This window comes from Sabethes cyaneus, chromosome 1 (genome assembly GCF_943734655.1).
Source record: "Sabethes cyaneus chromosome 1, idSabCyanKW18_F2, whole genome shotgun sequence".
In the NCBI taxonomy this organism is placed as follows: Eukaryota; Metazoa; Arthropoda; class Insecta; order Diptera; family Culicidae; genus Sabethes; species Sabethes cyaneus.
The window spans coordinates 54,036,063-54,060,379 of NC_071353.1; the positions used below are offsets into that span (position 1 = coordinate 54,036,063).

The following is a 24,317-nucleotide window of genomic DNA, read 5'->3' on the forward strand; positions in this document are numbered from 1 at the left end:
TCAGACCCACGTGTTCTGCGTACATTTTCATTACCTTTGATTTCTAACAAGCGTCTGCAGAGTGGTTACAGGGTGTCGATTTCCTGGAAAAACCTGGAAAATCAGGGAATATCAGGGAATTCATTTTTGGATCAGGGAAATCAGGGAATATCAGGGAATTTTGAAATTCAATCAGGGAAATTTTGTTTACCCGGCAATATTGTTGATCAACTTTGGAATCAAATCAATTTTCGTGTAAAATATACGCAGATTGATCGGTTGAATTAAAACTTGTTACATGTCTAGTGGCGATTCGATTATCTTTCAGTTTGCCGTAAATTTCCTATTTGTTTTGCGACGTACAATTGTCAGACTTCATTCGCTGTAGTGCTCGAAATCGGCAATGGCAGAGGCCCCAAGCACTTCACGGTGCAGACATCAAGAGCACAAACCGGGATACAGACTGTTATTTACACGCGATCCACAGCGTTTTCACCAATTGCAGAATTTTACACTCAGAAGCCCCAAGCATTGATCATCTTCCTTCAGTGTCCATGGTTCATGTCCGTTAAGGGTTACCGGAAGCATTAACGTTCTGTAGAATTTGCGTTTATGCGAGTTGGCAACCTTCGGGACTGGTTCAGCTGGTTACGTACTACGCAGAAAGCTTACATGTTTCTCTGTTCTGACGTGATCCGCAGTCAGCATGTGACTCTTGGCCTGGTTCTTCTCATCTGTCATTTCCTGGCATTCGACATCAAACAAGCTGTTACACTGTCTTCCACACGTTATGCCTATCACTTCCCTCGTAGTTGTTGGCACCATGGAAGATCCTCCACAGCCTACTTACGTCTTATTCCCTTTCGTCATGCTGTTCTGCGATTCGTTGATCAAGCTTTCTGATGTGCTCCACTGCAACGTGGAGTGGATCTGCGTGGATCTTACGACGAGATAGTGGTCAAAGTCGCTAAGAAAAGACTGTATATTGTGACTTCTAAAAAGTATTGACCGTTAAACAGGATCGATCTGGGAGCTAGAGTCTTGAATTTTCAAGTCGTGCGCACCCCATAAATCCTTTCGAACCTGTCATAGAACTCGTCCCTAGCAAAGCAAAGCAAAGTCTTGAGCATTAACCGTCACTAGACATTATCCTTCTTTATCGACAGACTTCGCAGCCGGCTGTTAGAGTACAGGAAAATTACGGGGTCAGTGCAACCATCCTACTGATTCTATCTAACAAAAACCGGCTAGCCGAGATTCGAACACAACTGGCTTGTTAGATCAGCATCGTACCTCGAAGCTAACTGGGCGATTCAATTCGTTCCTAGTATCATCGAATTTATGATTGTGACTATACGTTGATTAAGCTGTAGTTGAAGAATTTACCTTAATTCTCAACACCCATATACGGTCATCGGATCGAACGGCCGGCCACCGAACTACCTTCGAGTCATTGTTGCTCTCAAGTCTCGATAGTTGCAATCCGAAATCATGACACACAGCTTTAGTCTTATAGTCTTAACTTCGCATACTGTCCACCATTGAGGGTTAAAATATTTACCATTTGGACATTTTCTAACAATATTATCTAGCTAAAGTTTTGCCGTACCTCGAAGCCAGCAAAACGCACATTTTTGTACCAAAAATCTTTGAGGAACCATCTCCTTAACCCCATACTTTTTGCAGCAAAGATAACAAGCTGAAACTTCCAGGAAAGTTTTGTTTTAGTTTAACTGAAAACCCGCAGACATGTGTCCACCTTCCAGCGGCAAAGTTACTAGTTTGAGCTGACTGAAAATTAGCAAGATTTGTTATGTTTACACGGCTGTAATTTTGTTGTATGTAACATCTAAGCTTTGTGCAAAAACAGGTCGATTAGATTATTTCTCCATCTTTGTTTCTTTTGATTCAAGTTGATACCTCAAACATAACTGTCCCTAGACTCGATAGAAGAGGGCGTTTTCGAAACGCTGGTAAGAAATAGGTTAAGAATCTTTGATATGTGTTCTTATATCATGAAGAAATCTAGCTTTAGTTTTCAGCAGCTCGCATAAGCCATGCTAAAGGGTTAAAAACTTAAGCCAGAAATCGCCCAAATAAGCTTGACATTCGAGTTTTGAGGGTCAGGGAAAAATATTTGAAGCATCAGGGAAAATCAGGGAAAGTCAGGGAATTTTATTTTTGGATTTGAGTCGACACCCTGGGTTAAAAATGGCGTTCATTAGCGGTCCTGCCATGTCGTCGTCTACCCTTTGCTACCTTCGATAGCTAATTCTTCACCTTCTACTGCTGATGTGCATGCTGATGAAGCGTTCATGATACAACCGAGCTGATGACATGATAATAGATAGCATTCTCTGCTAAGTAAGTGTTTATTGTCCGCTTTTAGCCAGCGTAAACAAGCAGTATGCAGAGTGATTCCAGCCGCAGGAATAAAAACACCTGCATTATCACCGTTCTCCGTTGTAACCGGAACTCGGTTTGTGTGAAATGACAGTGGTTTATGTCTTGCCACATATGAAGATGATGAGAAATTTATAATGCATTCAATTGCCGTCGCTAGTGGGATCGTTACTGAAATCGTAACGGCATCCTTTTCACTGATTTGAACCGTTATTTGAGATTTCTAGGAACTGTGTACAACATGAAATATTTAGTTTATGGTAATTGTCATCCAATTTCTTAACATACGTGTTTAAGCATTAATAATGTATGTGTAATTTTCATTGTAATTCTCCCGTTTTAATTAAGCAACGGGAAGTTTTGACTACTAAGTAATAGTAACAAGGGTTACTACTTAGTCACAATATCAAAGTTGGAAAATATCAACAATGTAAGTTTTTTGTAGTCAAATTCAAGGCAGAGGAAGGTTTTTCCGATTTCCCTCCAGTTCATACCTGTTAAAAGTGGTCACATTGTGACTAAATTGGTCACGTGTTGTACATTCTAACGCACAAATTCAATTACAATATTGGGAAGCGTTTGGAAACATTCGTTTTCCATTGTACGTCGAAAATAGTCTGAGAACGAACGAGCTAGATAACCCGTTGCTGTACAACGACAACCGCTAATCAGCAACAAGTTAATTCCCACATTTTGAAGCAGCTCTAGCCTTAGTGTTCTGTGCAGAACATTGCCGCCCATTCGGGTATTCGCATTCAACTTAATAACAAATTCACAAATCTGGTCTAAGCTCAAAACTGTTGTGTTCGCTAAAGAAAAATAAAAGTTAAATCAAGTTTATTAAAAACTGGTGATTGGTGTTGATCATTGAATCAAATATCAATATTTACTTTTGAGAATCGATAGGAAACGAATAACCTGTCGATGGAACCTTACCCTGTATACCGGGATTTAAATTGAGTTTATATACCGTACTTTCAACAGCCTTCGTCAATCCTGTCGCACATCACCTATGTCATAATACCAACAACCATAATCGCTAATATATGAAAACGTTACTAAATTCTCATTTGTTTCTCGTTTCGTTTATCTTCACAGCGCAGCTCGCAGCTCCCACACAACTCTTCTTCGATGATCATCGGCATGGCTATGGCTTAGATGTGCCACACCGGGAAAATCAGCGGCAATAATACGAACGTCACCATTACGTCACCACCGAAGCGGAAAGCACGCGCTAATCGAAGCTGGCGCGTCGTACACAAGCGCAAAATCACGACCAATCGCCGACTGCCGATCGAAACGGCCAGGACGGACGGACCGGCGGAGAACACGCAACTCTGTCCGTGGACTACTGTTCGTCAAGTTCAAGCGTAATGGACCGCCGAAAATTAATTCTTTTGGCGTGATTTGCTTGAATTGCTCGCCAAACATCAGGTGCACGTGTGCGTGATGTGCGTTTATTTGTACACGATTTGACGCATCCTTGTTGTGTTTGCCATGGGTGGCATGTCTGATGTCGTTTCTTGGTATACGAAAAAAAAGTAGTGATAAGCAAGTGCATTAGGTTGGTGGGCAAAAATGGATCGCTCAGTTGGAATGCGAAAAGTAATACCAGCACTCAGAAGTGAATAGAAAAGGCAGCCTTCTATCGTCCCATAGTGTTGAAGTTGTGTTGAAAAGCCACATGAGATTAATATTGCTTCATTTCAGTAACTGTGTGGGAAAAAATAAATAGTTGCATAATTCAGTGTCGAAGTTAGAAAGGTTCTATTTCAAAGTATAGTGTGAGTGAAACCGGCAAAAAAAATTAAGAATAACGTCACAGCCCTGTGTAGATGCGAGAGTGTAAGTGATAACAGAAAAATCGGCATTATTGTAAATAATCTAGGAAGAAAATATTGATTAAGGAAGCGCACTCCGGTACGCTCAGTACAGCACGCCGTATTGAAAAATCACCGCTACGTTTTCTAATCGGAAAAAGGCACCCGCGTGCAAGAATCCAAAAAACACACACGGCCGCTGTGTGCGTGCGCGTGTGTGTGCGTGTGGGTGCTTGTGTCCTTGTGCGGGTCTGTGAATGTGTGTATGTGTGTAAGTGAAACAGATTTCGAACCATAGTCGTCGATATCAACACTTTGGTTAGGATTCAATCGTACTGTGTTCCCGACGGCAGCACTCATCATCCAGCAGCAACCATAACCTCGATCCCCACCATTTACCAGCTCAGCTTCCGTGAGTTAAAAGACAAACAACACGAACCGCGAAGCAGAGATTACAGCAAAACGTGCAAAAATGTCGTCCGGAACATTCGTCGATCGGATCGATCCGTTCGCCAAACGTTCGCTCAAAAAGAAGGGTAAAAAATCTCAGGGTTCATCGCGGTACAGGAGTTCACAGGATGTAGAACTTCAGCAGCTGCCGTCACTAAAAGGTAAGATAAGTTCGGTTTAGATAATTTAGTTATTGAAATATTCTACACACAATTAGGCTATTCCAAAAAATGTGTGAAATGTTTTCTCGCCTTCCTGAAACATAAAAACATGATAAAGATATACCATAATTATTCTGACACTCTTTATTTCTTTATCGTCTACATCAACATGTTGGTGTCAAGATACAAATTACCCCAACAACCCGAAAAGTTGTGATTCGCTTTGAGTTTTTATTTACTTTCAGATGACCTAAATTTCTCATATTTTCGTAAATACCCGGAAAATCTTGAGTTTACTATAATTTCGGCAATCATTTCAATCAAACCCAGCTTTTCCCCTATTCTGCATGATACGGCGGTATTACGTTACTTACTTATCCTGGTGCGATGTTCTTTAGGGTTTCACCTGAATAACAATGCTATGCCAACAAACTCGGTCCATAGCTGTCCGTTTCCAATTTCTCGAATGTTCCATACTTTACAGGTCTTGCTCTACTTGGTCTACTAACCTTACTCTCTTGCTCTACTAACCATCGAGCACGCTACGCACCTCCGCGTCAGGTGGTAACCGGATTCGAGGGAATGTATCGTAGAATGTATTCAAGCATACCTATGCAGCGCAGCAGTGTCGAATTTGCGGGCTCTCAATAAGACGGAAAGAATGCGGCTAGTTCCCATAAAATTGCAGACTTGCAGTTCCATGGTTCGTGCTTCCCGGTTGGCTTCGAGGCATGACGCTGGCCTAATAAATCAGTCGTCGTATGTTCGAATCCCGACTGGGAGAGGCTGTAAGAGTCAATAAGATCGCAACTGGCAACTGGCCCTGCAATTGTCCTGCACTCTAACAGCTGGCTTCGAAGTCTGTCGTATAAAAACAGATGGTCAAGTTGCGATAACGGAATGTAGCACCTAGGCTTTGCTTTGCTTTGGCTCATGCTTCCAATCGTTAGTCCTTTTTTTTGCCAGGTCCAGTGTCTCAGAGTACCAACGAATGCTAACAGATAGGAAAACCGAGTCAAACCTCACACAATGAATACTTTGGCGACACGTCAGAGCAGGGAACGATAACAAGAAGCTTATTTACTTTACCTACTTACATTACTTATTTACTTACGGTCCGTTATCGATCCTGCGCCGAACGATGTCGTTCTCCAGTTCTGTCGGTCCTGAGCTGCCGTTCTCTACTCTCCTCGAACACCAGCTGAATGTGCATTGTCCTGGACAGCGCACATTAATTGGATGCGCAGTCTGCTCCGAAGTTTACGACCTTTTCTGGTTCTCTGCTGAAAAGCAGAAAAGCATCCAAGCAGCGATGTCAATCTTCCAGACATTTGTGCATGCATAAATTCGGGTCCCACCAATTATTTTAGTTCCTGTGAGTTTAAAGTACTCCACAAACTATTTTGTTATGCAAAAGATTAGACTGAGGATATAAAATACGGCGAAGAAAATGACAGGGTCCTAAATTTATGCATGCACAAACCTCTGGAAGGTTGGCAGCGCTGCCACCAAGTATAGAACGCAAAACTTTACGCAAAAACTCCCAAGTATTTGTCGATTAGTTTCCTTTAACATTCATGATTCACGTCCGTAAAGGGCCACCGAGAGGATTTGTATTCTGTAATTCGCATTGTTGTCCCATGACACGAACGTACCCAGGTATATGAATTCCTCCACAACTTCATATCATTCCACATTTAGCTCCACCTCGGCATCAACACCATTTGGACTTCCACGTTCACTGCCACCAACCATGTACTTCGTTTTGGCGGTGTTTAATGGTAAGTCCTAATCTCGCTGCTTTCATTTAAACTCATCGTCCCCTGCTCTACGGTTGATTCCTATGATATCGACTTCATTCGGAAAACCAAGAAGCATAAAATGTTTCGTGATGATTATCCCGTTTCCTTGCACGTTTGCTCTTGGTATCGCACCTTCCAAGGCTGAGGCCTCGTCCGTTATTCTGACACAAGCTTTTGATTCATCCAGCATCGTACGAATCAGTTTAACTAGTTTCATAGGAAAACCATGTCCTAGCATTACGATCCTACTGACTACTGACTGGCTTGTTGGACCGGTATCGTACCTCGAAGCTAACTGGGCGGTCAACGCAGGGAGACGCAGGATAAACACCTGATTCGTTGTGGAGCGATCTCTACGGTATCAGTCTATAGAGTAGGATTACACTTGAGTCCATGTCCTTTTTTAAAAATAGGGTAAATTATGCTATCCAACCACTCCTCCGGCATTTGTTCTTTCTCCTAGATCCTAACAATGGTCCGGTGGATTGCTTCGTACACCCGGTACATCCGCTCTGCGCTTTTATAAGTTCAGCCGAGAAACCATCCTTCCCAGTAGCCTTACTATTTTGTAGCTCAGTAATTGCCTTCTTAACCTCCTCCTTTGTTTGTAGCACCACAGCTTGACCATCGCTCACAATTCTGATCCTGTTCCTGCTAGTCTCCACGGTTATCTCTCCATTCAACAGCGTCTAGAAGTGCTTCTACCATCTTGCTGCTGCTACCACCGTTTTGTCAGTAAGTGGGTTGCCAGTGGCAACCCACTTACCGACAAAACTTGGCAACTTGCCAGCACTATCATTGCATGGCAAAATTCATGCTTCTCACCGAAATTCCACGAGTCGTTCATTGCGAATCACTCCTCTGCGCAGGCGAGCACTTGATCTTGGTACTCGCGTTTATTAGACAGTGGGTCCTTCTTTTCATAACCCATTCATATCGTTTTCTCTTTTTTCCTGCTGTTCTGCTGCGACTCGTCGATCAAGCTTTATGGCGTATTCCCCTACCACGCGATCTGCCATCAACCGCTGGTTGTTAAAACGCAGCGTCTTCTCAGTGCGAGCCAACGTTGCTTGCGCAAATCTTACAAACGACGAGATAATCACACTTAAATGAAAGCACCGAGCTCGGCAAAATTTTTGCCGAAATCTCAACAGCCGACCATTCGGTAAAATTTTGGGAACCAAATACCGTACCAAATCCGAAAAGTGTTGACCGTCTAAAAAGACATGATCGATCTGAGAGCTTGAGTCCATTCGGATGCCCCCAGGTGAAGATCCGATGAAGGTTAAGTCTCCCAATGACAGGACGAAAGAACTGCTCCTTCTCGATTTGTGCGGTTGCATCTCCGATAATTATTTTCACATCATGTTTCGGGTGAGTCTGTGATAGAACTCGTCCTTAGCATCATCAGATTTATCACATGTATGTGAGTATACGTAGATTGGGCTGTAGTTGAAGAGCTTACTTAATTCTCAATACTACGTCATCTACGAGCCCCCACCGGATAACGCGTTGCTTTTGCTTTCCTAACACTATGAAATCGACTTCATGTTCTGCCTTTCTACCACCTTTTCGATGTGGCACTTGAAAGAAGAGCCTGCAATCGAGTACTGCATGAAACTCCCTTTCTCCGGAATTTGGCAACCGCATTTCCTGAAAAGCAGCGATCTCCACTCCGAGTCGATGTGTCTCTCAACCAAGCAAGCCAGCTCGTGCCGGTTCATGGAGAGTTTGGGCATTCCTGGTACCAAGTTTCCAATCGTTGTGTGATAATTTCCTTGTTCTTTGTCTTGTACTTTACCGATTTATCCGATCCGTTCCGTTTCGAGATGCTAGAACTGGCGAAATAAAACTTCAACACCTTAAGAAACGTCACGTCACAAACGTCACTGAAATCGCCTTCTTGCAGGGATACGCAAAACTTCTACAGTTCTACAAAACCATCAACGGAATCAGGAACCGGATCGTACCAATTCCTGTTAAGTGCAACGACGGAAAGGGAACCTGATTGCCGTCAGACCGAAGGTAACCAAGTGTCAGAAACCACATTTCGATGCGTTGGTGCCATCTGGTTGGAAACTCTCACATGCCTGATCTCTAAGAAAGGTCTTTGACTCGATTACAGCAATTGTTGAGGTATAACCTCATCTCGGCATCTAAAATTCTCTACCCCTCTTGTTCCACAGAATAGTAGGCAGTCTGATAAGTACCTGAAAATCTAAGAGATGGCATTAGTATTCACTACTGTGAATCATTTTTGTCGAGCTTGATCCTTCAAATGACGCCTTTCAAAACTTCAGCCATTTATGTTTACGCACTTACAAGTTACAGCACTGAGAATCGACTAACCTCCGAGTTTTTTTAAATATGGAAAAGTCTGAGTTTCGAGTTTCGAGTATGAACACTACTATCTACGCAAGAAAACGATATCCGAGACCAAGGCCAAGCTGGATAAGTATTACCCGGACTCTGCACCGTCGATTGAAACGATTCATAAGTGGTTTACCGAGTATCTCCGGTATCCGCCGACTATTGCAAATTTTGAAATATTTTTGGAAAACTAGGAAAATTTTCCCGTCGAATGCAATTGATTTCATCTAAAAACGTTCAATTTTGTAAAAGTTATGGCCGTTTGAATTTCATCAAAATTTTGCCTGTCCCGATCATTTTGTCTAACCCCTATACATTCACGCTACATAGCATCGCTGAATCTTCTGCTGCTGCTAAAGTTACTAACACTACTTTAAACTAATCACTTTTCATGGTGATACATGGTGATTTTGAATACTTTCCGACATCCTCGGGTATTCTAAACCCGCCTAATCGATTCTTGGTACGTTATGTAGAAAGATCTGTCTATTTACGTCCCACTAGTATAAATGAAGTTTTAAGGTTAATAAAAGATTTAAAACCAAATAAAAGCTGTGGACCAGATAATATTCCGGCCGATATAGTAAAAAATAATGCTGTATCGTTCTCGAAAATTCTCTCTGAAATTTTTAATGAAATACTGGCAACGGGGGTTTATTCAAGTTTCTTAAAAATCGCAAAAGTAGTACCGATTTTTAAACCTGGAGATACTCGCAATCCCTCCAACTATCGACCAATATCAACACTCTCTGTATTCAACAAAATACTTGAAATACTGTTGGTTAACCGTATTCAAGACTTTCTGGACAGTAAGCATGTGTTGTATAATCTTCAGTATGGGTTTAGGCTAGGATTTGGCACTACAACCGTAATCGTTGAACTTGTCGACAAAGAAACTGACGAGAAAAAAGCTGTTGAAGCGTTGTTTATCGATCTAAAAAAGGCATTTGCACTTTATACCACGATATAGGATTAGAGGGATTGGAAATGAAATTATCCGTAGTTAGTATAGCCGTAAACAGGGGAAGAGAGGAGACACGAAGAGAGTGTCTCATTATCAGATACCTACGTCGAAATGAAAAAGTATCCGAGAATTATGCATCTGAAAATCACTATAACGAAAAAAAACAAAGTCTTTTTCCATATATATCTCCTCAGTGTATCAATGAAAAAAAAAAAATTTTTTTCGTATAACTGCATATCTGCGTAGCCCTGCTAGACTTTTCCAGTGCACATCATGCATTAGTCAAATCGTTCGGGGTTCTTTGTTTTCCGCCAATCAATTTAACCAGCTCATCCATGTGTTTTTCCAAACCCAGCACGACCTTCCGCAAAGGCATACACAGCGCACATTAGTGCACGATCGCATCGTCCGGAAAATCAGCACTGCCATCCATCAACACCACGGACACGTCAATTCATTCCGGCCCTTCTTTTGTATTCTATTCTCTGTTTCAGCGATTTCAGCTGCAGCAGAAACCAGTTAAGCTTTGATTTGTTTCTCCGTTCGCGCGCACAAGCGAGTCAGCCTCTTACAGCAGAGGAGACAGTGCACAATGTAAACAACCGATCAAATCCCCATCCACATCTTATTCTAATGGAAGACAAGTGGACAAATAATGCAGTGCACTGTGGTTCACCTTACACACTTTTTGCCTGTGTGTATGGTATATATTCGTTAATTAATATTTTATGCCTTCGCATTAAATAACTAGTTGAACCGGCGTGGGTAGCCACGGTACAAAAGCTTTTTAAAAAGAAATTTAGTTTATATCACATCCAATAGTACAGAAAGTTTAACATATTCGGTATTTATCAGCAAGGTATGATTATTTTGGCACAATTTTTGTGCAGTTTTGAGGTTTTAAGATGTATCAAAATTAACCAGTCAAACATTTTATAACTCGGCGATCTTTATTTAATTAAAAGGCACGTAACCCACCTATTTAGTTGCAAAACCAATTAAACATTCGGACTTCCCAAGCCATAATTACAGAAAATTTCAATAGATCGCAAGAAGCAAACCGGGCAAAACTTTGAATCTGCTGTTCGCTTGAACATCTTTGATTATCGGAAACTTCGACGGCTTTCTGCCGCCTCAGTTTCTTCAAAGATCCTGTTGCGTGTTTGTCACAATCATTTGCATGCATTTGTATGCAAGCATGTATGTAAATTGTTTGCAAGTATTCGCGGCATATATGCGAACATTAGTGACGGACGGACGAACAACTCTGGAAAACTATGGCGGAATGTCGTTGTGATTGGGCCACCTTTTGGCATTTGCCAAAAACATTCATTTAAAAATGCACATCGCTGTGAAGATCTCCGAATATAAGACTACATGAAAGACCTCCAAGGGATTGCTTGAAAAATAATAATAAGTTTAAGGCAATTACGTAAAGAATGAAAATTTTCTCAAAATCGCTCCATGTTTACCGGTTGGGCCGCCGCTGATAATTAAATGTAAATAAAAGTTTGCTTCGAGATTTTCTTTTTTTTTTGTATATTTAACCGCGGAATTCAGAATACGTATTTTGTAAACATAATTGGTATTCACAATATGTTTTATGAATAGTTAGTTGTCACAATAAGAAATTTACCATAGATTGTACGAGTAATTAAAACTGGAAAATCACGGTGGTTTGACCCAAACAGTGGCCCGACTTTTATGACATTCCCCTATTTATTAATTTCGCAAAACTACCCGAGCAGGAGCGAAGAGCAAAATAATATAAAAACAATATCAAACTGTGTTAGAATGGTATATTTTGTAATTGAATAGATATGGAGATACATTGATAACACATTTTGTTATTGAGTAGATATTTAAAACAATGGATGTAAGATGAGTTTAATAACTGATTTTGTTATCATATCTTATTTTGGCCTTAAAATGACATTCGATATATTTCATAAATTTATTTTTATTGATTAAAGAGATTTTAGTTTATAACTATTTTATAAAATGATTTTTTCATATCTCATATACTACTGCATTTCTTATTCAATACCTTAATAATACTAAAATATGTTATTCTAAACTCTGAATACAGTCATGTTATTGCTTTGTTATTCAAATAACATAAGCAGTTATTCTTTTGGCCTTAAAGGAGTAAAATTTTAATATTATTTTTTGTTATTTCACCAACTATGTCAGCCAAAACAAGACCAAATTTTGATATGAGTTATCAGATTTCCAAGAACACATTTTGATATTACTTTGCTCTTCGCTCCTGCTCGGGTATAGACACCGTTTGCTGAAATAAAAATAGTGAAATCATCTCTACATTTGATGTACACTCGTCTTTTTTACCGCGGTTTATTTTTATAATTTTTGAATTAACGCGGTTTTTTATGACGATTTTTGAATTAACACGCTTTTTTATGATGATTTTTGAATTAACGCGGTTTCTTTTAAATCATTTATCGAATTAACGCGATTTTTAAATTCGAGCAGTTTTTTCAATGGTTTTGAATTAACGCGGTTTTTTACGTCGATTTTTGAATTAACACGGTTTATTTTATGACGATATTTGAATTAACGCGGTTTTTTACAACATTTTTCGAATTAACGCGATATTTTTTTTTTTTTTTAAACGGTTTTATTCTACGAGCTACGTATCCCCCATATAAAAAAAGACTTGAGTGTATTGCAAAACTTGGTTGAAGAACGTGTGATTTATTCGCTTAAACTTATTGATTTATTTAAATCCCTACGATAAAACTGAACCTTGTCGTGGTGTAGGGCTTTTTAACTAATCAGTAAATGAACAGCGGTCACGTTTACTTCTGAATGTGGGTATATATCAAAATACTTTTGTGATTTCAAGTGGGACTCGGGGTAAAAATTTACCAAATGTGATTGTTGCGTTGTTCAGAAAGTGCTTTTATTCCGTTTAAGAATAAGGCCAGCATGGGGATCTCTGACAATAGATGAAGTTTTCTGGGATTCATCCTTATTTATCACAACTGTCACAAATATCTCCGAAAAATGTCGGATTGATTGAGTTGGTCGGGGGCTTAGGGTTAGTAATGGGATGTAAGCGGGATACCAGATCCGATTGGATGCCGAAGGACCATTCTGTAATGATTACGGGTAATAGCACTTCTTAGGTAGCAGATGGGAAAATTAGGTCAATTCGTGTCGCGTGTTCGAGTTTCGGCTAGGCGGTGCTGCTAGATAGAGTAGGATTTTTGCACTGGCCCCGTGGCTGTCCTGAGCTCTGATGGCCGCCCGCGGGCTCTGTCGATGGGAAGGGGTCGAGTCTTAAAGAGACGTTTAAGCCCAGAGCTTTACAGCACTTTGGTCTCGAGGGTGGGAAGGCGGGCGAGTCTCTATATTTTGAAGCTTCTGTCGACTACCGCGAACGTCCAGCTTGTGCTGCGCTCAATTTACTTTGTATCGTGGGAATGCACTGTGAATACTAAGGGGATAAAAGATTAAATTTGCCCTGATAAGTTGATAACCACTAATGCTCCGAAATTTGTCTTACCTATTGGTTCATTTGTGGTTGTTTGTGTTGGAAAACTGAAAGCGGGCGCGCGGTTGAAGACCGGTGTCAGGCGGGGCTGACGAATTCTCCACTTCTTCACTATACCACATATTGCAACTCGAGTGGTACAAAAAGTCCAAAGCACATTTACAAATTCGATCTATTATTTTTCATCTCATCATCATAATTATCATCATCATCGTCATCATCATCATTATATTTAAAATATGACATTCCGGCCTTTGGCAGAGAGATCTTAGAGTCAGTTCGTGGAGTCCGCGCAGGGCCGAAACGCCTCCGCCTGCGGGTATAGGCGTGACGGCTATGCTTGGGGCTCTACCTGTGTTTTAGTGGGCGCCAGTGCCTGTCTCGTCAGGTAGAACTGATGTTTGAGGTCTCCCTGACACTTTGTTGACAACACAAAAGGGCCCAGCGCAGAGTTTTATACGCTATTAAGCGACCAGTTGGATAACCCGAAAAAAAAGGAAAAAAAAAAAAAAAGGAAAACTTATTGATTTATTTAAATCAGATCAACGCATTAGTCTAACAACGTAGTCTAATACGCGGTGGCAGTAGTTTAGTGAGTAAAACATTCGGGTACCAACAGAAAAAGCGTGGCGGCGAGGTCTATGTTGAAATTTTCCAGTTCATTCAATTAATCATTTTTCGCATCAGACACTTCATCCCTTTCCAAAAATAATTAACGTCATGACCGCGTATGGAGTTATTTCTCGTATATGAACAATATATAAAAAAATTACACAAGAAAAAGGAAAAATCTATGCACGTAGGGACCACTGGCGTGCCCAGACATAGACAGAAGGTGGGGCACCGACTCTCAAAAGCATGTTTTGGCCTAGAAAAAATTAAGTAAAAACTTCGGACTTCTGAGTTCGGTTACAATATTTCTTTCACTAAATTTTATAGCGATGATAGAAAACGTGCGCCAGCGTGGACCCACCAGTGGACTTGAAATTGGATTTCTAATCTAATCTAATCTAAACAGTCAATTCTTAAAACTATCCTAGAAAATGATGGTTGCGTAAATCTATCATTTTTCTTGTTAACGACCAATCCAACTGCGCTGCATGTACCGTAAAGAGAATTCCAAGTAATCAAGTGGAAACAGAAATTTATTTGTTTATTTATTGACTGATGTTGGGCTTTGCCCGTTATCGATCTTTAAAATTATTACATAGTTATTACCTACTTATTACAAATATAATTTACATAAAATATTCTAAGATTATCTCTAATTTGCTTCTTTGTCAATTCAACATTTATAATGTCACGCTAATTGTTAAATGTGGCCATCATTCTATACATTGGTTCATTTCTGGTGTAATTTCGAACTCTATTTGTCAAACGAAAAGGTCTTACACTTCTTAACGACGAACATCCATCATTCACTGTCACTTGACTTAATAAATATGGCGAATTATACCTGCCGGCGAGTATGTCCGTCAAGAACAGCGCATCTGCTATACGTCTTCTGTTCTCCAAGCTTTCCGTTCCAATGAATAAACATAACAATTTATAGTTACTTTAGGCATCTCTGTGGTCCATTCTAAATTCCACAGGGCATAACGAATAAATTTCTTTTGGATTCGCTCAATTCGCTTTTTGTGCACTTCGTAGAATGGTTGCCATATTATACTTGCGTACTCAACACCACTTCGTCCCAAGGCATTGTGCAATGGGATAATAGTATGCGGATCCGTTAATTCTCCACTGAGGCGTTCGATCATGCCAAATAAACAATTTGCTTTTGCGACAAGCTTTTCAGTATGCCGGATGAAGTTAGGCTCGCTGTCCATTTCTACCACAAGATCACATACATGGTCTCTTCTTGGTATTATTTCACCTTCCATGAAATAACCAAATAGCTATTTATTTGTTTTTCGAGTATAGGAAACCAGATTATTAACTTCGTATTAACTTTAAGGCCGAACGTTTTGCAAAATCCGATCAAATGTTGTACGCTATCCTGAGGAATTCAACAGTCCTTAACAGATTTTACCAGGAGAAAAGCCTTCACATCGTCAGCGCAAATTAAGACGTAAACTCCAGGCAGAAGTTCCGGGAGCTCGTTCATGACTGTGACGAAAAGCAATGGTCCTAGATGACTCCCCTAAGGCACGCCTGGCCAGACCGGGAATGAAGCTGACTTGCTCTTGTCAATCGTGACATATTGCGACCGATTCTTTAGATGATCGCTTATCCACCTCAGATTTGTGCCGCCTATTCCATACTTTGACAGCAATGATACGATCGCATCAATATTTATTACGTCAAGAGCCTTAGACATAGCTGTGTAAATTGTATCTACTTGCCACCCATCCACCATCCATTGCGCAGTTCTCGAACCAAATTCCGCCAAGTTAGTTACCGTTGTGCGTCCTTTAAGGAATCCGTGTTGGAAAATTGAAATTTTTGGTTCAATCTCACGATACAAATGCTCATAAACTATGGATTCGAACATTTTCGGTATGGTCGAGAGTATGGCAATTCCTCTGTAATTTTCAAAATTTTCAATTTTAATTTTTTTCTGAAATTTTGGAAATGAACCTGTTGCTAAAGACACATTGAATAAACTATGTAATGGAACTAAGAAGTCCTCCATACAAATTTTTAACATAGAATTTGGACACAGACATCCGACAACGATATTTCAAATGTAGCAAAAGTTGAATTCAGCAGAGATTTTCAGCTTTCTGGTCTTGTCACATTTATCGGTAGTCCTTTATCCTGACGCTTTGAATTGACGTTCGTCTAAAAAGTCTTCGAATTTGACTGTACATATATCCCTTTACAATCTGTCCATGTAAAGGCTATGTTGTGCTCTGTTTCTGGATTTGAAAACATCCCTGGCTTGTCTATACGCAAATTCGTCTGAAGAGAGCCAACTCTTTCTAAATTTGTTATACAGTTTCTTTTTCCTTTTTAGTAGTAAAATTGTCTCGCCGCGCCGTCAAACCACGTGGGAAAACTGATTTTTGCATCACGCTTGCAAATGACTGTATAATGCCGAGATAAAATTTCATATAATATGGCATAAAATGCTATTACGAATAGGAATACGAGAAATGATACTTAATTCCATTCAACTCCTTGAAATTAAGGGAAAAGAACAAAGCGTGAACCTGAAATATTTACAGTCGCTTGGGGTATCTTTGCCAATAAAGGTTAAGTGATACTCCGGACCCTCGGGGACAGACCGATGGCATTTAGGCTCGAAGCCACGCTAGAATAGGCCAAGAATTAGCGCCTTACTTCGCTCTCTGAAAATAATTAAGAAACACCGACTACCAAAAATATTACTTTAAATAATATGCTAATAACATTTGAAAATAAAGTCGTGTGGTTCAATAATTCGCCTAAAACTACAGTTATAACATCGGGAGTCGAAAACCACACGACCCTTCACCTCCTATATATCTAAACTATCTGGTGCCGTGTGCTGGTAGTTTAACTGTCAAAACACTTGGGTGCAAACCAAGAGAGTGTGGTTTGTAGTCCCACTCAGCAATTGAACTACGCAATATATTTTTAGCTCAATATTGAAGTTCCGTAGTTTCATCCAGTCTACCATTCTTCCCATCAAACGCTCATCCACTTTTGATAAAATAGCTTTTTCCTGGCTACCTTTCCCATTTCATATCCCCAGTGGACTTGAAATTGGATTTGTAACTAAACTTAAAATTGTTCTTAACATTATATTGAAACATGGTTTTTAATTTGAATTCGACCAAGTCCAACTTGGACTTAATGTTTCATTTGAAATTATACTTAACCCTAAACTGTAAGTTAGACTTGAAATTGAACTGGAAATTAGGCATGAAATAGAACTTAAACTACGATGTGAAAAAGGTCGTAAAATTTCAGTAAATTAGAATTGAGATTAGACCTACATTGGACCTAAAATTGCATCTTGAAATTAAACTTAATTTTACTTACAACTGGAGTTGAAATTGGAATTAAATGACCATTAAAATCGGACCTAAAATGGGACATGAAACTCGATACAAATTTAGACTTAAATTGATCTTGAAATTCCACTTGACATCGTTATTGAAATTGGAATTAAATTAGACTTAAAATCGGCTATAAATTGAACTTGAATCGGAGAAAAAATTGAAATTATATTAGGCATGAAATTGAACTAAAAATGGGACATGAAGTTGCGGTTGAAATTGTACACATATTAAACCTGAAGCTAGACTTAAAATCTAAGATGAAATGGAACTTAAAAAAGACATGAAATCGGACTAAAACTGACCTTGAAATCGAAGATAAAATTATAATTAAAATAGACTTGAAATTAGGCTTAAAAATGAAGCAAAAAACTGCCCTTAAAATCGGAGTTTAAATCGCAATTTAACTAGATTTGAATGTGGGCTTAAAATTGAACATGCTAGATAGTTTATTGGAAGAGCAATTCAGTTGCAATGTCTTTGCGGCCATGTAGTTGCTAACAAAAGGAAGGATTGTGAGTTTAAAACTTTTGTAGCAGAATTTGCCTCTGCACTACCACCACCACTACCACCAGATCTGGAAATGCGATCAAGTAATCTCCACCAAAAATAGATGTTTCAAAAATGTATTGAAACTTGCTTCACTACTATCACAAAGGTATAAGTACAGGTTATGATTACCCTGCTAGTAATACACAAATGAAGGATTTTTTTTTGAGCATTTGTAACTTATCACTACTGAACAAAGCAGTAATGTTCTTCGTGATGTTTGAAAGCATCGATTTTTCCGATGTTTGAAAGCACCATTTTTCTTCTACTCAAGACACTTCAAGCCCATGGATCGTGTTGCTATTACTACTGTAGCAATGCGGTATGAAGAGGTGTGGAAGAGGAAGACATTTGTTGAATACGAGTTGATGACCTTTTACACGCAGCGCAAGAAAGCGGAAATTAGGCAGAAAATTGGCACGAAACAAATGAAATGGCAACAAATGACAATGAAACAAAGGTGTTGATGATAGTATCTTCAGGGCGAAACAAACCGTAAAGGGGAAAGTGCGAAAAATTATGAACGGGAGGGTCATTGAAGCAACGCTTATTAAGTTAGTATAAAGTACCTCTTTATCCAAGTTCTGGGATTCACGGATCGAACTAACCTATAGTGGGAGCCAATTACAACCGGAATCAGATCGAACTTTTCCCCCTGGCGCAAATAGTGATGAACCTTTTAACTACAGCGGATTAAATAAAAAGGAAGCACTACAACCCCCTTATTAAGCGTGCGACGTATTTCAAACAGACTGCTAGGGACCGTTGCCAGATAAAATTTTTTTCCTGGTAATTGCCTGAAGTCTTCTTACGTGTGCGTATAGTCCATGAGAATCCATCCGTCGAAAATGGTCCCTACTTAATCGTAAAACTTTCGATCACAGATTTAGACCACACAGCTTTGTTTAAGAGACCCCTGTGGTTGCTTGCTGGCGTGATAGAAATTCACCCAAACAGCACAATTTTTGCACTTCTAGTTACATCAATTTATTTATGACCACAATTAGTCATATATCGATTGTTTCAACTACTTTGTAACAACTATGTTAGCAGGTTGAACCCTTCTCGGAGGGAAGTTTTTCCTACTGTGCTGAGGGTGGCACCGAATCTTTTGGATCAACTCACGATCCGAAGTGTTCAGATTACTGTCGATGGTACTTTTGACTTTCCCACGCAATTGTAGTCCACAGGTTCGCTTCGATGGAAGCTTGAGACTTCCGAGCCTTGATATTTTCAGCACTTTTGTTGCCTTACTCGCGGACCACACTTGATTTTCCGGATTCAAATTGCATGTTGATCACTTACGTATGATACACGATCTATCTGCGCAATGTTAACAATGTATTGTTAACCCTTAAATGCGCAATGATGCTTTAAAACAACATAGTGAAAAACACCCTTAAAGTAAATTATGTTTATCGCCTTTAGATAAGTAAGTTTATTGTTAAAATGAAGTTTTTCAGCGTGCGCATTTAAGGGTTAATGTTATAGTGCAGCGGTTCCCAACCTATTTTGGTTCGCGAACCCCCTGTCGGAATTCCCTATACTATTCTGCAGCGAACTAATTTTTTTGGCGTACCCCCGGGGGTTCGCGAACCCCTATTTGGGAAACGCTGTTATAGTGGCTTCCCACCCATAGGTCGTTTAAGGTTTCAAAACCATCAACCAGAAGCACTGTTATATGCTAAAATGACATTCGGCTTAATATAACATGGCTTTACGAGAATTATTTTTGAGGAGTACATCTTTAATTGACCTACTATCATCAGGCCTTCTACTATTTAAATTTCAATAAATCCTACACATTTAACATTTTCTAAAAAAAACTTCCGCCATTTACCATGGAATGTTTCATGATATTTTTCTTTCAAAGACCTCAGTAACTAAGAATAACGCAAAGGAATATATTTCCAAACCTGTAGGCTGCAGTACTAGCCGAGGGGTAGGTAATGATTTTCAAATTGTTACGTTTTACTAATAGTTTCGATCACTGTTCAATGCACGTACATATGTGCTCTAGCTGTCAGTTTTTTAGCTCTTAAAACAATAACAAAGCAGTTAGTGTGCGTGCACCGAGTCTCTTTATTCGGTTTCACCTATTTATATCGCCCGGTTTTGCCACAGCCGCTGTCGATTGATTGTCGGCTGTGCACTAGTAATTGCGGCTAATACATAATGCAAACTAGCTAGGAATAACATTGAAAACGATAGGCGATTGAGAAATACGGTTCAGTCCTCCAATTTTGCCTCTATTGCATTTTGCAGTGCATATTACCGTCGTCTCCGGATTGTTTTGCTGCTATTTGTAAACATTTACTCTTTTGTAGTGTGAAAATGATTGCGGCTGTCTGGAAGCAGTACCGAAGAAAGGCTTTGCTGCAATCTATATTTGCATTAAATTATGACAACCTCAACAAAGTACTAGTTTGCACCACCCTTTGCCTTGCCATGGAAGAGTTAAGAATATTTTCAACCTTCGATATACGCTAGGGGGACCAAAATATGGAAAAAATATACTTTGTTGGGTGGGAAGAAAATAGCTTACAGTCATACATGAATTCGATACTTCTGTACTCTGACCTTAACAACAATCACAGGTGCGTCACAGTAAGCTAAATTCTCATTTTCTCTTTTCTCTTTTCAGTGGACTGCTCCAGCTTAGAGCAGGAGGAGCTGTTCATCCGGAAGCTGCGACAGTGCTGTGTTTCGTTTGACTTCATGGACCCGCTGTCGGATCTCAAGGGCAAGGAAATCAAGCGGGCAGCACTGAACGACTTGTCGGCGTACATCACACACGGCCGCGGTGTGCTGACGGAGAACGTTTACCCGGAGATTATCAAAATGGTAGGTTTTGCGGAACCGCCGCGGGCGATGCAGTATAGTATAGCTGCTGCGAGTGCCTTTGTCAAAGGAAGTTACTTTGTTGCAGCGATCAATTTTCCTGCGAAGTGAAAACTTTGTTCTTTGCATTTGGCCACCTGGCTGTTTTGTGTCAAATGTGGTTTCCACCGCCGCCAGTCATTGCGGGTTCATTGAAAGTGCCGCGTGTATCTTGTGTGTTTTGCAATAAGTCAAGCTGGCGCGGGAATTTGTCAACTTCGCAATGGATTCTGGTAGCGATCTAGAAGTTTGTGATACATTTTATTCGGATATTAATTCTTCTCAAAATCAAACCGGACTGTAGTATTTTAGACGCACATAACAATGTATAACGCGACTTCTTAACTAGTTGCTTCATTATTGCTTTGTAAGCAAGTTAACCTCGACTTTGCTCTGCAAATTTTGTAAACTGAAAAGTTTAGCAAAAGATGTGTATTAAAATTTGCTTTTCCAATTATTCCAAATATTCGTTCGTCGGCATTGAAAGCTTTCCAGTGTGGTTCATATGGGTGGTTTGTTTTTGCTCGCAGTTATTTTGGTGATTTTTTTATGACGCTAATCTTTCCAAAAGACGGATGAAACAATAGAAGAAAGCATAGAAACAAAGCCTGACCTATCCCTAGGCTAGAACAAGATGTGATAAGAAAAGAGCGGAAAATTAGATGACGGGAGGATCACTATTGGCGCACCCAGAGGTGACGCACATATTTGGGCGTAGAAAACCTCAAATGTTTTTAATCTGAAAAAAGTGTACTGAACATAATACTACCAAAAATATCCATTTTCCTAAAGCCAGGAATGATTTGAAATGGTGGTGACCCACCTCTGGACACGCCAGTGAGGATTACCTGAAACAACACTTAATAAGCTCGTAGTTTGTTACTTTATACCAAGCAAGGAAACTCGTGATTGGAAAACCTTTGCCTTATTGCTTTCTTCTACTACTCTCCATCTATCCGAAAGACTACAATTATGAAAATTTATAATGTCTAACTTCACCAACAAGTCAAGATAAGCGTCAAATCTACTCCAATGTGGTGTTAAAGTTTGTTCGATTTAGAATTTGGTCGCTCAAAATTTCCAATTTCTCCATGAGGAAACAAAGTACCAACCAAATTGAAGATTTTTTATTAAGCTTGAAGGAAAAAATACAAGAAAAATTATGTTCACGTCTTTTCTTACGAACAAACTTAAACTTTCGAACTTTTCACTGAATACCTCCCATCATTTTCTGCACAGTGACATTGTCAACCGTATTGCCTTCATTTTCCATATAAAATGGTGTTTTAATTGTTTTGTCGCACTTCTTTAATTTACGCCCAATATTTTTCGATGGGCCAAAAACCGGGCAATTTGGTAGAAAGTTGTCCATTAATAGATAGTTTCTGCAGCGATGAATTCTTTTCACAACTACAGATACCTTTACCAAATCCATAACTTGCGAACGAATTTATCTGTAAAGGCAAATCTGAACTAATCCCCTTACGTTTAGTAAATAAAGTAATATCTTTGACCCAGGATTCATCATCCATTGAAAATCATCCGTTGACTTGGTCGTACAGTTTCCTTGCACGGTTTTGGTGACTTTCAGCATCCTATTGGAATGTTTGCTGGCGTGGTACAACCGAAATCATTCTCACACACCGATTCGCCGAGCGGAAGTGAACCTTTTCTCCAATGTACATCCGGAAATCCAGGGATTATTGCGGACTGCCTTGATGATATCCGCTCGCAGTTTTCGGGTCATATGTTCTATGAGAGATGACGACAGAGAGAAAGAGAGAGAGACCTCCGCTCAAGTTACCAACTTACTTTACTTTACCTAAGTGGCAACGGTCCGTTACCGATCCTGCGCCGAACGAGTTATGGTCCTCCAGTACCGTCGGTCCTGGGCTGCCGTTCTCCAATCCCCACGAACACCAGCTGAACGTGCATCATCTTCGACAGGACACACCCACCGGGTGCGGGGTCTGCCTCAGAGTCTACGGCCTCTTCCTGGTTCTCTGCTGAAAATAGTTTTGGCTACTCTTTCATCGGACATTCTGGCAACGTGTCCAGCCCACCGCAGCCTGCCACATTGCACTACCTTCATTATATCAGCATATTTGTATACTTAGTACAACTCGTGATTCATGCTTCTGCGCCACACTCCATTTTGCCACCAAGTATAGATCGCAGAATTTTACGCTCAAAAACCCCGAGCATTCGCCGATCAGCTTTCTTTAGCGTCCATGATTTTTATCCGTAAAGGGCCACCGGCAGGATTAATGTTCTGTAGAGCGCCAGTTTTGTGCGAATTTGCAAACTACGGGACTACAGCTGGCTAGGTAATCCGTAGAAAGCCCCATTCGCGGCTGTAAATCGTCGTTTCACTTCGCGGCTTACATCGTTGTCACATATCACGAGTGTACCAAGGTATTTAAATTCCTCCACTACTTCATATCGTTCCCCATCTAGCTCCACCTCGGCACCAACACCACTTGGGCTCCCACGTTCCCTACCAGCAACCATGTACTTCGTTTTGGCGGTGTTAATGGTAAGTCCCAATCTCGCTGCTTCACTTTTAAAAGGCCTGAAGGCTTCTTGCATTGCTCTACGGTTGATTCCGATGATATCGACATCATCCGCAAAATCAAGAAGCATGTGAGATTTCGTGATGATAGTTCCATTCCTTTCCACGTTTGCCCTTCGTAATGCACCTTCCATGGCAATGTTGAATAGCAGGTTAGAGAGTGCATCCCCTTGCTTCAGTCCATCCAACGTCACGAAAGCAGCGGAGGTCTCACCCGCTATTCTAACGCATGATTTGGATCCGTCCAGTGTCGCCCGAATCAGCGTAACTACCATGTTCTAGCATTACCTGCCACAGCTCATTTCGTTTAACTAAATCGTACGCCGCTTCAAAGTCCACAAACAGATGGTGTGTCTGCAAGTTGTACTCCCGAAACTTGTCTAGCAACTGACGCAAGGTAAACATCTGATCCGTCGTGGAGCGACCCTCATGAAAACCAGCTTGGTACTCGCCGACGAAAGACTTCGCTAACGGTCTCAGTCTGCAGAACAGGATACGAGAAAGCACCTTGTAGGCAGAATTGAGCAATTAAATTATTCGATAGTTTTTACACTCCAGTCGATGTCCTTTTTTGAAAATTGCGCAAAGTAGGCCATCCAACCACTCCTCCGGCATTTGTTCTTCCTCCCAGATCCTGACAATTAAGCGGTGGATTGCTTCGTACAGCCGCTCGCTCCCCGCTTTTAGAAGTGCTGCCGGGATACCGTCCTTCCCAGCAGCCTTACCGTTTTTCAGCTCACTGATTGCCTTTTTAACCTCCTCTTGTGTTGGTGGCTCCACAGCTTGGCCATCGCTTACAATTCCTATCCTGTCCCTGCTGATCTATGCATTTACCTCTCCATTCAACAGTGTCTGAAAGTGCTC

The 24,317-nt window shown here is 40.4% G+C and overlaps 1 protein-coding gene across 10 annotated transcripts in view; it reads left to right on the forward strand.

Annotated features, from left to right (window-relative positions):
- LOC128732765 (serine/threonine-protein phosphatase 2A 56 kDa regulatory subunit epsilon isoform) overlaps positions 1-24,317 on the forward strand; it is a 111,691-nt gene that overhangs the window by 60,481 nt on the left and 26,893 nt on the right. For 5 of the 10 annotated variants that reach the window (XM_053826122.1, XM_053826121.1, XM_053826120.1 and 2 more), the window contains exons 2-3: positions 3,481-4,813; positions 20,646-20,845. In XM_053826122.1, coding sequence (XP_053682097.1) covers positions 4,675-4,813; positions 20,646-20,845 — 339 coding nt within the window. In that variant the 5' untranslated portion in view covers positions 3,481-4,674. The remainder of the gene's footprint in view (positions 1-3,480; positions 4,814-20,645; positions 20,846-24,317) is intronic. The other 5 variants (XM_053826126.1, XM_053826128.1, XM_053826130.1 and 2 more) reach the window with 2 other exon arrangements.